The sequence below is a fragment of the Myotis davidii genome, unplaced genomic scaffold (genome assembly GCF_000327345.1).
Source record: "Myotis davidii unplaced genomic scaffold, ASM32734v1 scaffold132, whole genome shotgun sequence".
Classification (NCBI taxonomy): Eukaryota; Metazoa; Chordata; class Mammalia; order Chiroptera; family Vespertilionidae; genus Myotis; species Myotis davidii.
In genome coordinates this window covers 1,057,962-1,071,305 of record NW_006285258.1, presented here as the reverse complement: position 1 = coordinate 1,071,305, position 13,344 = coordinate 1,057,962, and the positions used below count along the sequence as shown (strand labels likewise).

The 13,344-nt window shown below is 48.6% G+C and overlaps 1 protein-coding gene across 1 annotated transcript in view; it reads right to left on the bottom strand.

The window, feature by feature from the left end:
• Window positions 1-13,344, bottom strand: part of MYO5C (myosin VC) — a 77,505-nt gene that overhangs the window by 39,563 nt on the left and 24,598 nt on the right. The window contains exons 12-19 of the mRNA XM_015558906.1: window positions 12,036-12,176; window positions 9,436-9,561; window positions 7,067-7,150; window positions 5,113-5,247; window positions 4,237-4,334; window positions 3,300-3,386; window positions 2,738-2,849; window positions 1,864-2,075 (exon numbers count right to left, since the gene is read on the bottom strand). Of these exons, the coding sequence (XP_015414392.1) occupies window positions 1,864-2,075; window positions 2,738-2,849; window positions 3,300-3,386; window positions 4,237-4,334; window positions 5,113-5,247; window positions 7,067-7,150; window positions 9,436-9,561; window positions 12,036-12,176 (995 nt within the window). The remainder of the gene's footprint in view (window positions 1-1,863; window positions 2,076-2,737; window positions 2,850-3,299; window positions 3,387-4,236; window positions 4,335-5,112; window positions 5,248-7,066; window positions 7,151-9,435; window positions 9,562-12,035; window positions 12,177-13,344) is intronic.

Genomic DNA, 13,344 nt, shown 5'->3' with positions numbered 1-13,344 from the left:
ATGGAGAAAATTAGTAGTCAATGAGGTTAGAAAAACAGATGGGAACCACTTGTTATTAAAATATATATCTATATATATATAAGCTTAAGTGACCTTTAGGACCAGTCGACCGGTCACTCTGACGACACACTGACCACCAGGGGGCAGATTCTCAACACAGGAGCAAGAAAATGAGGTATGCCAGTGATGTCCCACAGCCAACTCCTGCAGCCGGCCAACCTCCCTTGGTCCCTCCCCCCGGCTGCCTGGCCCTGATCAGCCCCGATCAGTCCTGATCACCAGCCAGGCCAAAGGACCCCACCTGAATTCGTGCACTGGGCCTCTAGTTGAAATATATATGTATTAGACACCTACTATGTGACAGCCACTGTGCTAGGTCCTAGTATGAATATAATGGGAACCAGACAAATATGGTCCTTGTCCTCACAGAGCTTCTATTCTTATGAATGCATCCAGGCCATAGCAAAGATTGAATGCTTGCCGGTCAGTGTGGTTCAGTGGTTGAGCATCGACCTATGAACCAGGAGGTCACAGTTCGATCCTCAGTCAGGGCACATGCTTGGGTTGTGGGCTCGATCCCCAGAGTGGGGCATGCAGGAGGCTGCCAATCAATGATTCTCTCTCATCATTGATGTTTCTATCTCTCCCTTCCTCTCTGAAATCAATAAAAACATATTTTAAAAACATTAAAAAGATTGAATGCTCTTTGGTAGGAAACAGAGGCTGCTGGAGGCATCCAGGGCAGGAGCAGGGCAGTGGCTGGATCAGGCCCTGCTTTAGGAAGATGGAGAGAAAGGCGGCAGGTGAAGGAATGTGCTCAAAGGGTGTAAGGAAGCAATGACGGAGGCCTCACCCAGGGCAGGTGCCCAGGAATGGGATGAGCGGGACAGACACAGAGGCAAGTGAAGGGTGCATGGAATAGTCAGGCCTTTGTGATTCCCGACAGGAAAGGGAGCACACACTTGGGGAAGGCGATAAGTCCAGGGTTTCCTGCCCTGGCGGCTGCTGTTAACTGAACTCAGAAGCCCGGGAGGGCGAGCCTGGCTGCATATGCATGTAAGCTGGTTGCCTGGGGCATGGGGCTGTGATGGCAAGACCAGTTTGGGGTGGGCTGAGATGAAGGTGGTGGTGCACCAACCACATGGAGAAGCACAGGAAGAGGTCAGGCTCAGTGACACACCTGCCTTCGCACCTATCCTAGGAGCATGCCAGGGAGCGAGCCAGGGAGCGAGCCGGGCTACACACATGGAAGCACACAGTGCAGACTGGGAAGAAGGCCTGTCCACTGGCCAGCCCAACATGGCCTCTTGGGAGCACCTGAGGAGGGTGGGACGGGCATGGCTGGTGGGACTGCCCTGCGCTCAGCCATTCCCTTGGGCTACCACGTAGCCTTGCCCGAGGGCTCTGCATTTGCTGGCAGGGCCTCCCCGTCAATCCCCTCAGGTGTGCTCTGTCTCCTGTCCTCTGCCGGTAGGCTGGTCAGTGGCTATTTTTGGCGTCTTTACTCAGGGGCTTCACTGAGACCCGAGTCTTCCTAGGCATTTTCAGTTCTCACAGACGAGGGTCCCAGTCCCTCCACCTATCTCATGAGGAATTCTGACCTCTTCCAAGACACCCTGACTGGGGCTTCCTCTCTTCTGGGTCCCGGTTGTCACCTATCCCACATGGGGACAGGGGGCTGAGTCAGCACTACCTGCCCTGAGGGACAAACCCTTCTCATCGGGAGGCTTATGGCCACCTCAGGGACATGCACCCTGGTCCCAGGAGAAAGGTCCTTTGTCCTTGACAGGCCCCTCCCCCCTCCTGGACGTGACCAGCAAAGAAAGCTGCACAACTGCACACGTCCCCTTGGCTCCCACCTACCTGACAGTGTGCTGCCCCCGGAAGTACTGCTGGATGGTCAGGGCGGCTTGTCTCTGGCGGAGGAATTTTTTCCTCTGGAGCCAGCCTCGGATGTGCTTTTGTATCACAACACAACCCTGCCTCAGTTTATCCAACCGGAGCTTCTCTAAATAAGCCACTTGGCCTGCTCTGAAGAAAATTTTGGTTTTACCAAACTGGTACTGATTGGAATCCTGGAAGAGAAAAATAATATAATCAAAAACAAAATCTTTTCAGATATTTGGGAAAGACGTTTAGAGATTCAAAGATGCCCAAAACATTGATATGTTTACATTTTTGTTCTTTGACATAAAGCAGACAAACTCTGGTCATGATCTAGAAATTTATACTTTGACTTGTTTGTCCACAAAGGGGCACAGGCACCAGGAAAGGCTTGGTTTCTGTCTTCATTTTGGCTCCTCTTTGACCCCCTTCCTGACCGTCATAACTCCTTCCCTATCTCTTTTCCAACATAACTCACTGCTTCGGCAATAACCTAAACCCACGCTGAGGGCCACGTCTGGAACCCTGGCTCGGTGACGTCTGGTGGACTGTGTAACATGAACCAGGCCCATGGAAGATCCCCAGGATGTGGGAGAACAAAGCCGGACAGGACACTGGGGGAAGCCAGGGTTGAAATCTGGGTCCCTAAAGGAGACGCCTGCTGCCAGGAGGTGATGCCCATGAGCCTGCTGCTCTGACCTATTTAGCACATACAGACAGGCATAGGGCCCATCTTCTTTCCTCTTAGCCACCACGACAATTACAGTCCAGAGACTGAGGCAGGGATGAGGAAACGCGCTTGGGAGACGCGCTTCCTGGTATGAGCCCGCGACTCGAGGTGAGCGAGCCTGACCTGGATGAGCCTGTGTAAAACCACCTTGCAGACCTCCTTCTTATCACCGAACGAAAGCTCTTGCTTGGTCATGAGGATACCATAGCGACTGTAGAACTCGATGTACGTCCACCTGGAAAGTCAAAGTGGATATAAGAAGGCGTACCAGACAGGGAGCATGTCATCTGTCACTGCTGGCGGGGTGCAGTCTGCTCTGGGGTGATGACCCTGACCTCTGACCTGCCTTCCTGCTGGGATACCACCTGAATCTCATGCGAAGCACACCTGTCTACACCTGGACTGATTTTATTAATGCTCAGCTCCAACAATGTCCTCTCCCCCATCCCTGCTCCCTTTCCCAGGCGCTGGGAGGCCACGAGTGACCCTGGGCAGCAGCTGAGGTAGGGGATGGGGTGGTGGTGATGGCAACCTCCCTTCCCTTCCTCCCTCCCCTGGCCCCTGCCTGCGCTGCCTGCCTATCACCCTGCTCTGGCCTAGCACAGTGGGACAAAACTTGGGAGCATCTTATGAAAGTATGTGACCAATTGGGCACTTTCTCCCGAAACAAGGACAGACCGCATACCGGGATGGGTAGCTCTGCGCACTGATGCGAATAGTTTCCAGGACGCCGCAGGCTCGCAGCTGCTGGACAATTCTCTTGGAATCAAACCTTAAAAAAGAGAGTTTTACAAGGTGTTAAGCCATCATCATGGACGATCGTGCCCATGAGCAGTGCAGCAGGGCTGCCCTGACCGGGAGCCCCAGGGAGCAGGTCTCTGTAACCCACAGGCCACACACAGCAGACGGCTAATGAAGATTTGTTGATGTCAGGTGAAAATGGCACCTCTGTGACACATTTCAGGAGGCTGAGGACACAGAGAAGGAGCGGCTGGTTCTGCTGCAGGCGACAGGGAGAGGGCCTTATGGGGAAACACCACTGGGCTGAGCTGAGCTTCGAATGACAACAGAGGGGAAGAAATGTTCAAGCTGACCTCGTCCAAGTGCTCATTTGATGCTTGAGTTCCCTGTACAGACACCCAGCAGGCAGCCCTCTGCCTTGGGTCTGACCCTGTGACCACATCCACCACCTCCGGGACAGCACGTCCCCTCGGCCAGCCCTCAGCTCCATCAGCTAAGAGGGACTCAAGACCTTCCACTCACAGATCTGGAGCCCTTTTCCGGGGCCCCAGAGGAAAGTCTCATGTCTCCTGCCACGTCAGAAGGTGAAACTGTGACCTCCCTCCTTCAGCCTTTCTCCTTTAAACACAAACAAAGTCTTTCAGAACCAGGGAACATACTCGGGCTTTCTCAGTTGCATAAACTTCAAGTACAGACTGTTCTTTCACCTCTCGCCACTTAGCTTCATGCTGGAGATAAGGGGCCTCGGCCACAGGGGTTGTACTAACATTATGTGTACAGGGCAGGATCGTTTCGAATCAGAAACAGTAAAGTTCAAGACAATTGTAGGCACACTCCCCAGATATTATGATGGAAACACTCTGCCGCATGAGAGCACTTACTCAAAGGGCAATTTCTCATCGTTTGGCTTGATGCAGCGAACGTAGTGGGGCGTGGTCGCGTTGAGGGTCTCCATGAGCAAGGACAGAGAGCTGCGGAACTAGGAGACAGTCAGACAACAAATGTGCTGAAAGGGAATGCTTACATCAGCGGTTCTCAACTGTGGAGAATGTGGAAGAGAAGAGGGAAAGACAGAGAGAAACATCAAAGTGAAAGGAACACTTTGATTGGTTGACTCATGCATGAGCCCTGACCTGGGCCCCAAACAGGGAAAAGCCTTCAACCTATGTACATGCCCTTAAGACAGGAATTAAACCTGGGACCTTTCAGTTCCCAGGCTGATGCTCTATACACTGAGCCAAACAGGCTAGGGCTAATCACTATGCTTTAATTATGTTCAATTTGTAACAATGAAATTGGGGGTCACCACAACATGAGGAACTGTATTAAAGGGTCGAGGCATTAGGAAGGTTGAGAACCACTGGCTTACATTGAGGCAAAAAAAGGCCCCACCTTGGTAAGTTAGGAGGAAAAGTTAACTTCATGCTAAACATCTATTCTGAAAGGTTGCAACCTGTGACTGTGGTTATCAGCGTGTCCTACTGCCCTGGATGGAACACGGCTCTGTCCCACATTCCCACCCAGCAGGAAGTGTGGTAAGTCACACTACTGTGCAAATGTGCGGTTTGCCCAGGCGTGTGTGGCCTCGGAGGTTGAGGTGCGACCACGAGGAACTACTGCTTTTCTTTGCATTTGAGTTTACGTCCCATTGGATGAAGCGTGGTGCCATGTCTAGGCCTGCAATGTGGGTCCGCCCAGTGCCCGGCTCCCTGGGGCCTGGCTGAGCCCGTGGCCCCTCACCCTAACCCTCCCGATACCTTGCTCCCCACGGTGGTCCGGAACTGCTTGTTGTTGGGCTTGATGACTTGCTTGGCAGATTTCATCGTGATCGCTGAACCAAAAGGGGACGGGGGAACTGGGCTTTCTTGGAAAAACTTGGCGCAGAGGTGAAACTGGAAGGAGCAGAGGATTTCAGTGTCCAAAAATGCTCACCCACAGCCCTCAGCTGGTACAAGCCACATAAATGACCACAACAAGCCCATCCAAACCAGTGGAGGGTCAAGTGACAGTCTTTACATCAAGTCTCAATTCCTTGAGCGATCTCCTCACTCAGGATGACCAGGAATGGAAGCAGAGATTGTCCGTAGTGTTGGGAAGGTGGAAACACTTACAAGGCCTATCTGTGTGCCTGGAGTCTCCCTCCCACCCCACAGCCTCACTCCCACAGCTCCAAACCAACCCGTCATTCAAGGTTTTAACATATTTTTCACCCTGCCCCTTCACAATGCCTTCGCTGGTGCCCAGCAGGAAAGAATTCCATATTTCTCTGAACTGTCTTAATCTTTCATTTGTACCTCTTCTAAGACACTCATTACTTTCTAATCAGTTATTTCTTTTCTTTTTAAAAAAAATATACTTTATTGATTTTTTATAGAGAGGAAGGGAGAGGGATAGAGAGTTAGAAACATCGATGATAGAGAAACATTGATCAGCTGCCTCCTGCACACCCCCTACTGGGGATGTGCCTGCAACCAAGGTACATGCCCTTGACCGGAATCGAACCTGGGACCCTTGAGTCCGCAGGCCGACGCTCTATCCACTGAGCCAAACCAGCCAGGGCATCAGTTATTTCTTTAAATGTCCATCTTCTCTCTTAGAGCGAACCTCCTATATTTTATTTTAAATCCGACATTGATCTCCATCAGGGCAGAATCTCTGCCTGATGCATCCTGGTGTGCCCATGGAATGGGTCTGAAACCCGAGTCTCCGAGAGCCTAAGTGCTTTACGGGAGATGCATTGGTGATTCCACAGGATCTGCCTCCGTCTTCCAGACTGGACCCCAGGCTAAGCTTGGGGGTGAGTAAACAACTGGCAAATTAAGTCAACTAATTTCTACACAAGATGCTGGCCATTTCTACACTGGATTCTCTACCATGAACCAGTTTCAATGACTGAAGGTGTCACGGCCAGTGATTCATGTATTGTCATTAGTGGAATTTCCCGTGTTCATTTGGGAAATGGTCAAAATACCTGAACATCAACAAAGGACTGGGATCTTTTAAAAGAAGGAAATTAATTATGATAAACAAATTTTCACAAAGATGAAGGCTTATGAAATATCCTTTCTCTCAAATTTTAATAAAGACATGTTTAAAGAGGAAATAAAAAAAGCCAGAAGGCACTCTTTTGGTGACACTAGCGATCACACAGAACTGTGGGTCTGAGGAGCTTCCCCGGCCACAGCCACTGTCCCTCCCTGTGTGGTTCTCTCCCCCTTGTGCTTGGGTTTTCCTTGCACACTCAGCACTGCCCACCATTGCTGATCACGTGCTTAACGCTGGTGCTCCCTCCAGGATGTGAGCTCCACAGGGCAGGAACCCCGCCTGCCTTGGTCACTGCTGCGTCCCCAGAACTTAGGCCAGTGCTTGGCACATGGCAGTTGCTGTATCAATCGTATCTGTGACTGATTGAATAAAATGTGAGAAGTGGTTCTTTAAATGGCCAGATCAACTGTCCTTCCTCTCTGTTATTTGCACATTTGATTTCTGAGTTTGCATATAGCAGAGGTTTGTATGCTTTCAGAAGCTAGACACATATTTTAGTCCCAATTCTAAAATAGTTTTTTGTATGTCTGACTTACAGTTTGCCATTGCAAGACACACACACACACACACTCACACACACATACTCACACTCTCACACTTTGTACTCTTTCCTGACACGCATCTGCCTAATGCAGAACATTAATTACCCCTCGGGACTTGACAAACCTTGCTTGCTCTCAGGATTTCAACCAGCATGTCATAGACGGTGTCTCTGTTCTTTTCAAGGAAACCTTCGCATTTATACTCAACCTATGCAGAGGAAGGAATTCATTATTTCCAAAAAGACAACAGCAGACAGCATCTAAGTACCAGAAGTTTCTCTTCTTTTTAAAGAAAGAGCAACGAAGGGGCTCTAAAGACCATCTTCCCACAAAGAGATTCGGTTTCTGTTGATCACAGCCACCCCAATAGATGAAGCTGGGAACATGTCACGTCTAGACGGAAGAGGCCGGCTGCCCACTGCCCGGATTTCCCACTGGCTGCTGATCTCTGTTCTCTCACCTGTCCCTTCCCTCTGGCCACACTGACCATTCTCTGCAGTGTGGGCGGTTAATACACACGAAGGTCTAACAAGACCTGGACTGGGGCTCACCTGGCCTTAGAAGCCACCGGGGAGAGGGAACATGTCAGTGGTGTCCTTTGGGTTCAAACAGAAATGTTTTCCTAAATCAGCATTAATGGGGCAGAAAGGAAAGCACCTGACCACCTGACCACAGAGCTTCCCAGAGCCAGCAAAGCTCTTATAGTCGGGGTGAGACTGGGTGAGTGTGTGCAGTGCTTGAATCGGGCTTAGAAAAGCTCTCCAGCAGCCCTTTCAGATTAATGAGATTTCAGGAATTTGCTTCTGAGTTATATATTTTCATATGTGACATATATCCTTCGTAAATTAAAAAAAATGTTTGAGAATAAAATATTAACTATGAGGATACAGGCTTTCGGTGCTGGGGCCTCGAGGCAGAGCGGGTGCTCAGCGACCCCCGAGCAAGGACTCTGCTTGTCTCTCTGGGTGAGGAAGGGTCCTCACTGGGATCACTGTCTGTAAACACTCCCTTGTGAATGAAGTACTTGGAATCTTGTATAAATTGTTCCAGCTGGTGGTGCGAGGCACTTGTTGAAATGAGCAAAGCTGTGACAAATGTAGAGCCTTTTCGATCGGGGAGACCATCTGTGGGGAAGGTCACAGAGAGCTGCATGCCTCTGTCGGGGGCCAGGGGACCGAGGGAAGATGTGCCGTCTTGTTGCATCTAAGCATAGCTGCCTCACTTTCTAAATGACTATGTCCTCGGCTTCCTGAATTGAGAGCTAAGCTGGCCTTACAGTGTGTGTGTTTTTCCCACCAATCGCAGCCCACTCGAGTTACTGCCTCAATTCTTTTATGAGGCATTTCTTGGAAGTGCCAGGTGAGAGCATGAGATGTATAGAAACTGTGTGTTATAAGGAGGGCCTCCTGAGATAAAACCCAGCGGTGCTTTGCATGAAGTCCGGTCCTTCCTTTCTTTCCCCCTTGGGGGCCCCAAATAGGAAATTATAAAGGACACCTCGAAAATGTAAGTATAACTGGTTATATCATCATCCATCTCACTTGCCTCTCTTCAGGAACCAAATCTGAGAAGCCCTAAGCCCTAAAAGGCTACCACATTTAACAGCACTCCTCTAGCCCACAGAGTTGCTACTGCTTTCCAGCCTCCTGTCCCTCCCAGGCCCCCGGTCACTCGCACGGCCAGCACACGCTGACCCACAGCACCGGCCGCTGGGACAGGCAAGCACAGCCCGCTCCCAGCATCCCCAGTGCTGGCCAGGCCTCGAGCGTGACACCCACTGAGGAGAGGAGCTTCCCTGGGAAAGGAAAACAAGGAGAGAAGGCACGTTTACGGCAGGTGGTTATGGCGATTTGTCTTTCCCCTTCGTTAGGGAGGGGCAAAAGTAGGTTTGCAGTTGATTGTAGGGGAAATAACACAATAACTAATAAATAATAATATGAGAATAAGCTGTTTGGGTACTCACAACTGTAAACCTACTTTTACCCCACCCTGTATTTTCTAAGCTTTCTGCCATGTGATTTTTACAAAATAATTTTCTTTTTTAATAGAGTAACATTTGTTTCATTAAAAATAGGAGGTTTATCAAGAAAATAAAGATCACCTAGGAAACTCACCATCTTCGCCAACCTATGTCACCCATATAATAAATACATTACAACTTAGTCACAAAGGAAAACCTCAAAAAAAGGCATAGCTTTTGTTATAAGAAACAATTACGCTGTCCTGATTATAACAATTTCACGGAGAAAATAAAATGACAAGAGGTTGATAAATTCACAGTAAATCCTAACGCAGAAATGGGGTCCACTGGCAATATGTTTATCTTTAAAGCAGTACAACAGGAAGGCGTGCGTTCTGTGATAAAGACAAACAAAGAATTGCTGCGTTTACTCATGTCCCATGAGTTGGATCCGACCTGAGAAGTCCCTGGCCAGCCTCTCCCACGGGAAGCAGCTGTGGCTCCCCACACAGCGCCCTCCCAGATCACTGTACCTTATCAGCAAAGTGCTGGATGATAAAAGATGCATTTGACATTCTGGGCTTTTCAAACAAAGAGTTCTTGTTGATGAAATTATTATACAGCTTTTGAAGCCAGTTTTCATCAGTTCCATGTGGCAACTGGAAGAGGAAGCACACCAAATATCAAGTAAAGAAAATAGAGAGGAAGGTTGAGTAGAGGCAAGGAAAAGTGCTCATTTTTTAAAAATAATTTTTTTATTTTTCAATTACAGTTGATATAAATTATTCTATTAGTTTCAGGAGTATAACCCAGTGAGTGGACATTATGTAACTTCCTAAGTGATCACCCTGATGAACCCAGTATCCATCAGACATCATACACAGTTATTACAGTATTACTGACTGTACTCCGTACGCTGCACTTTATATCCCTGTAAGTACTAATTTGTATTTTTTAAATCCTCACCTGAGGACAAGTTTTTATAGATTTTTAGAGACAGAGAGAGAAAAGGGGTGGGAAGAGGGAGGGAGGGAGGGATAGGAGGGAGACAGAAACATTGATGTAAGAGAGAAACATCGATCAGTTGCCTCCTGAATGTACCTCAACCAGGGATTGAACCCACAATCTAGGTGTGTACCCTGACTAGGAATGGAACCTGCAACCTTTTGGTGTATGGGATGACATCCAATCAAATGAGACCTTTATCCCTTTCACCCTGTCCTCCAACCCTCCTCCACTCTGGCAACCACTAGTTCTCTCTTTGTGTCTTTGAGTCTATTTCTATTTTATTTGTTTGTTTTGTTCTTTAGATTCCATATATCAGCAAAATCATATATTTGTCTTTCTCTGACTGACTTACTTCATTGAGCATAATACCCTCTAGGTCCATCCATGCTGTCACAAATAATTAAGATTTCATTTCTTTCTATGGAAAAGCACTTATATCAAGAGAAACCAAGACATGTGGGGCCTTAGGAGTGAAGGGCTCTAGATCCACAGCTCCTTTTTAAAAAGCAACTCTAGCCCTGGCCGGGTGGCTCAGTGGGTGGGAGTGTTGTCTGGTACACCAAAAGGTGGTGGGTTCAATTCCTAGTCAGGTCACATACCTAGGTTTCCAGTTCAATCCTTGGTTGGAACACGACAGGAGGCAACTGATTGATGTTTCTCTCTCTCTAAAATCAATTAAAAAATCATAACCTCGAGTGAGGATAAAGTAAATAAATGAATAAATAAATGCTTTTATAAAAAAGCAACTCTAGGCATAAATCTGTCCTTGATCTCAACAATCTTCAGAGTGATATTTAAATGGCTATCTCAATGCCCTTTTAGAACAAAATGTTATAAGCTACAAGGAAATGGTCATATAGTAACTTAAGAATGAAGAATTTTACTTCTGTAAAATGGGCAGTATTTTTATATTTTTCTCCAAAGAAAAATATAAAAGGTTCAGGGAAAAGTAGCACTGATTCCATTATTTGCACCAAGACTTTATTCTCAGTTTTATGGGAAAAGACTGGCACCTAAATGTAGTTCCCCTCCCCCTGGAGAAGTTTTTCTTTTGTTTCACTGCCTAATGAATAACTACCTCCTTGCACTAAGATCTTACCTCCTCAAACTAAGCTAGCTGCAAAACTTGTTCTTGATACTGGTGATTTTAAAGATCTCAAGTATATTCAGCCGGAGCACTGTGAATCTAATACCTCATTATGTTCAAACTAGAGGCCCAGTGCATGAATTCATGCACAGGTGGGGTCCAGCTTGCTTGCCCTGATCAGGCCAGCCAGCTGGGGGGAAGGGATGCAGGAGGTTGGCTGGCCGGCCCTGCCCCCAATTGGGGGGAGGGCTGATCAGGGACTGGGACAGCTGGGGAGGGGGAGAGGCCCTGGGCGATTGGCGGGCCTGCCCCCTGGTCGAACTCCAGGTCGAGGAGACAATTTGCATATTACCCTTTTATTATATAGGATGACTCCTGTATACTGCTTTGTGACACTGGTCGCCTAGGGCTGTCTGTGATTTTCTAGAGACCACTTTATCCTCTGTCCCCTGCCCCAAGTACATCATTCCAGAGTGCTTGGCACTGACGCTGGCCCTTTAATCTTATATCACTGCAGGTTTTAAAGCTCAGGGCACCAGAACAGATGATCTGTGAGAAGAATCATGGGGCTGAGAATTCTAGGGAGAAAACGCCAATAAGTCCTCAACATTATAATCTTTTCTTGGTACAAATAAATATGTGAAAAAGAAACAGAACCTATGTTTGAACATCAAAACACCACCTTTAAACCAAAAAATGACTAGTGTCCTGGGGATTATTTGTTCCTGTGGCCCCATGAAGGGCATTGTGAGGCTGACTCACCACAAAGTTGCTCCTCCCAGGGGGAACTAAGAAGAGGACCCCTAGGGACCCTTTCTCCCAAGTGTATGGCATTGATTTTTCAGCCACACCCCCCGATGGGCGAGTCACAGAATCAGGAACTCACTTCTTGTTAGTTATTTACAATGGGCACGGGGTCACTTGCTACTTCCATGTGCACACACCTAGGGACAGCCTCGAAGGGCGCTTTACAATCCACTTTACAATATGCTCATCTGTTACTACTCACAAGTTGGGGAAAAATTTTTTTTAAGTTACCAAGCATTCTTCATCCAGCAACTCCAAAATGCCCATTTTTGCTTCAATCAGGTCAATAACTGATTGATTGTCATAAAAATCGATCAGAGTCCAAGGGATATCTTCCTTCATGTATTCTTCTTGTTCAAGTTTGAAGACATGCTGGGAAGAATCCAGAAGTTAATGCAGAGTAAAACAGAACACTGAGGTGTGCTTCCGAAGAGTAGGGTGTAAGCATTTGGAAGATGGAGATAGAGGACAGATTTTCCATGTCTGTCGAGGACCCAGAGGTGCAGGCTACGCCCCTTATCCATGACCAGTGCCACTGAATTCCTATTGCAGGTTTAGACTTCACTCCCCCACCCAGTCTGGGTGGATGCCCACATCCCATCACCTCCAGCACCGATGGCACTCAGGGTGGTCCCGGGGCCTCCCTGCTCTCACGCTGCTGCTCTCCAGGATGGAGCCAGCCTGCCGAGAATGCTGGCTGTGGGCCAGTATGAGGAGCCAGCCACTAGCAGAGCTTCGTTCACTACTTGTGAGGGTACCAGGGGGCTTCCCAGAGCCTGGCTCAGCTTTTCCTGGCTGCAGGTGGCAGGACTCAGGGCTGTGAGGAGAGAGCCTCCCACAGAAGCATCCAGTGAGAGCAGCTCTGAAGCACAGTAGGTGGTTGAGAACCAGCCAGAGAGAGAGCACAGCAGCGAAGGGGGATGATGGGAAAGCACAGTAGGATGAGGGTGGGTGGGTGCAAGCCCCCATGTGGCCTTTCCTAGGGGCAGTGAGGACCCAGGAAGGGGAGGGATGAGTGAGGGAGGGTCAGGATGAGACCTGGTAGTTCAGTTTGGGGTGGGGGCAGAGAGGCCTGTCAGAACTCAGTTCTGCTGTGGCCGGACACTCGGGAGGTGGCCTGGAGGACTCTGGGGGAGGAAGATGACCAAGAGCCATAGTTAAGACAAACATTAGGCCAGGAAATTGTGTCAATGATAGTGGTTTAACCACAAAAGTAAGCAGGGAGGGTACGGAGGCCAAGAGGGGAAGGCGGTGGGATCCCTCTGTCACTGCTGAGCTCCCTGAGGCCACCCGGTGCGGGGGCCCAGCAGCAGCCAGATTCATGGGACAGGAGCTAGGAGACAGTCCTCACTAGGGCTTCAGTGCTGACATTTTAAGGCATTACCCCTCCCAGGAGGCTCTGCACATTGACAGAGGTGGAGAAGAACAGGAGGAAACACAGTTGCAGCCTCTGCTGTGCTATTTCCAGGAGGTGTCTTGCATATGCATTATTTTAAGTTGTGTTGGGGAGAGGGAAGATCTGCAGATTTAGACTTTAGTT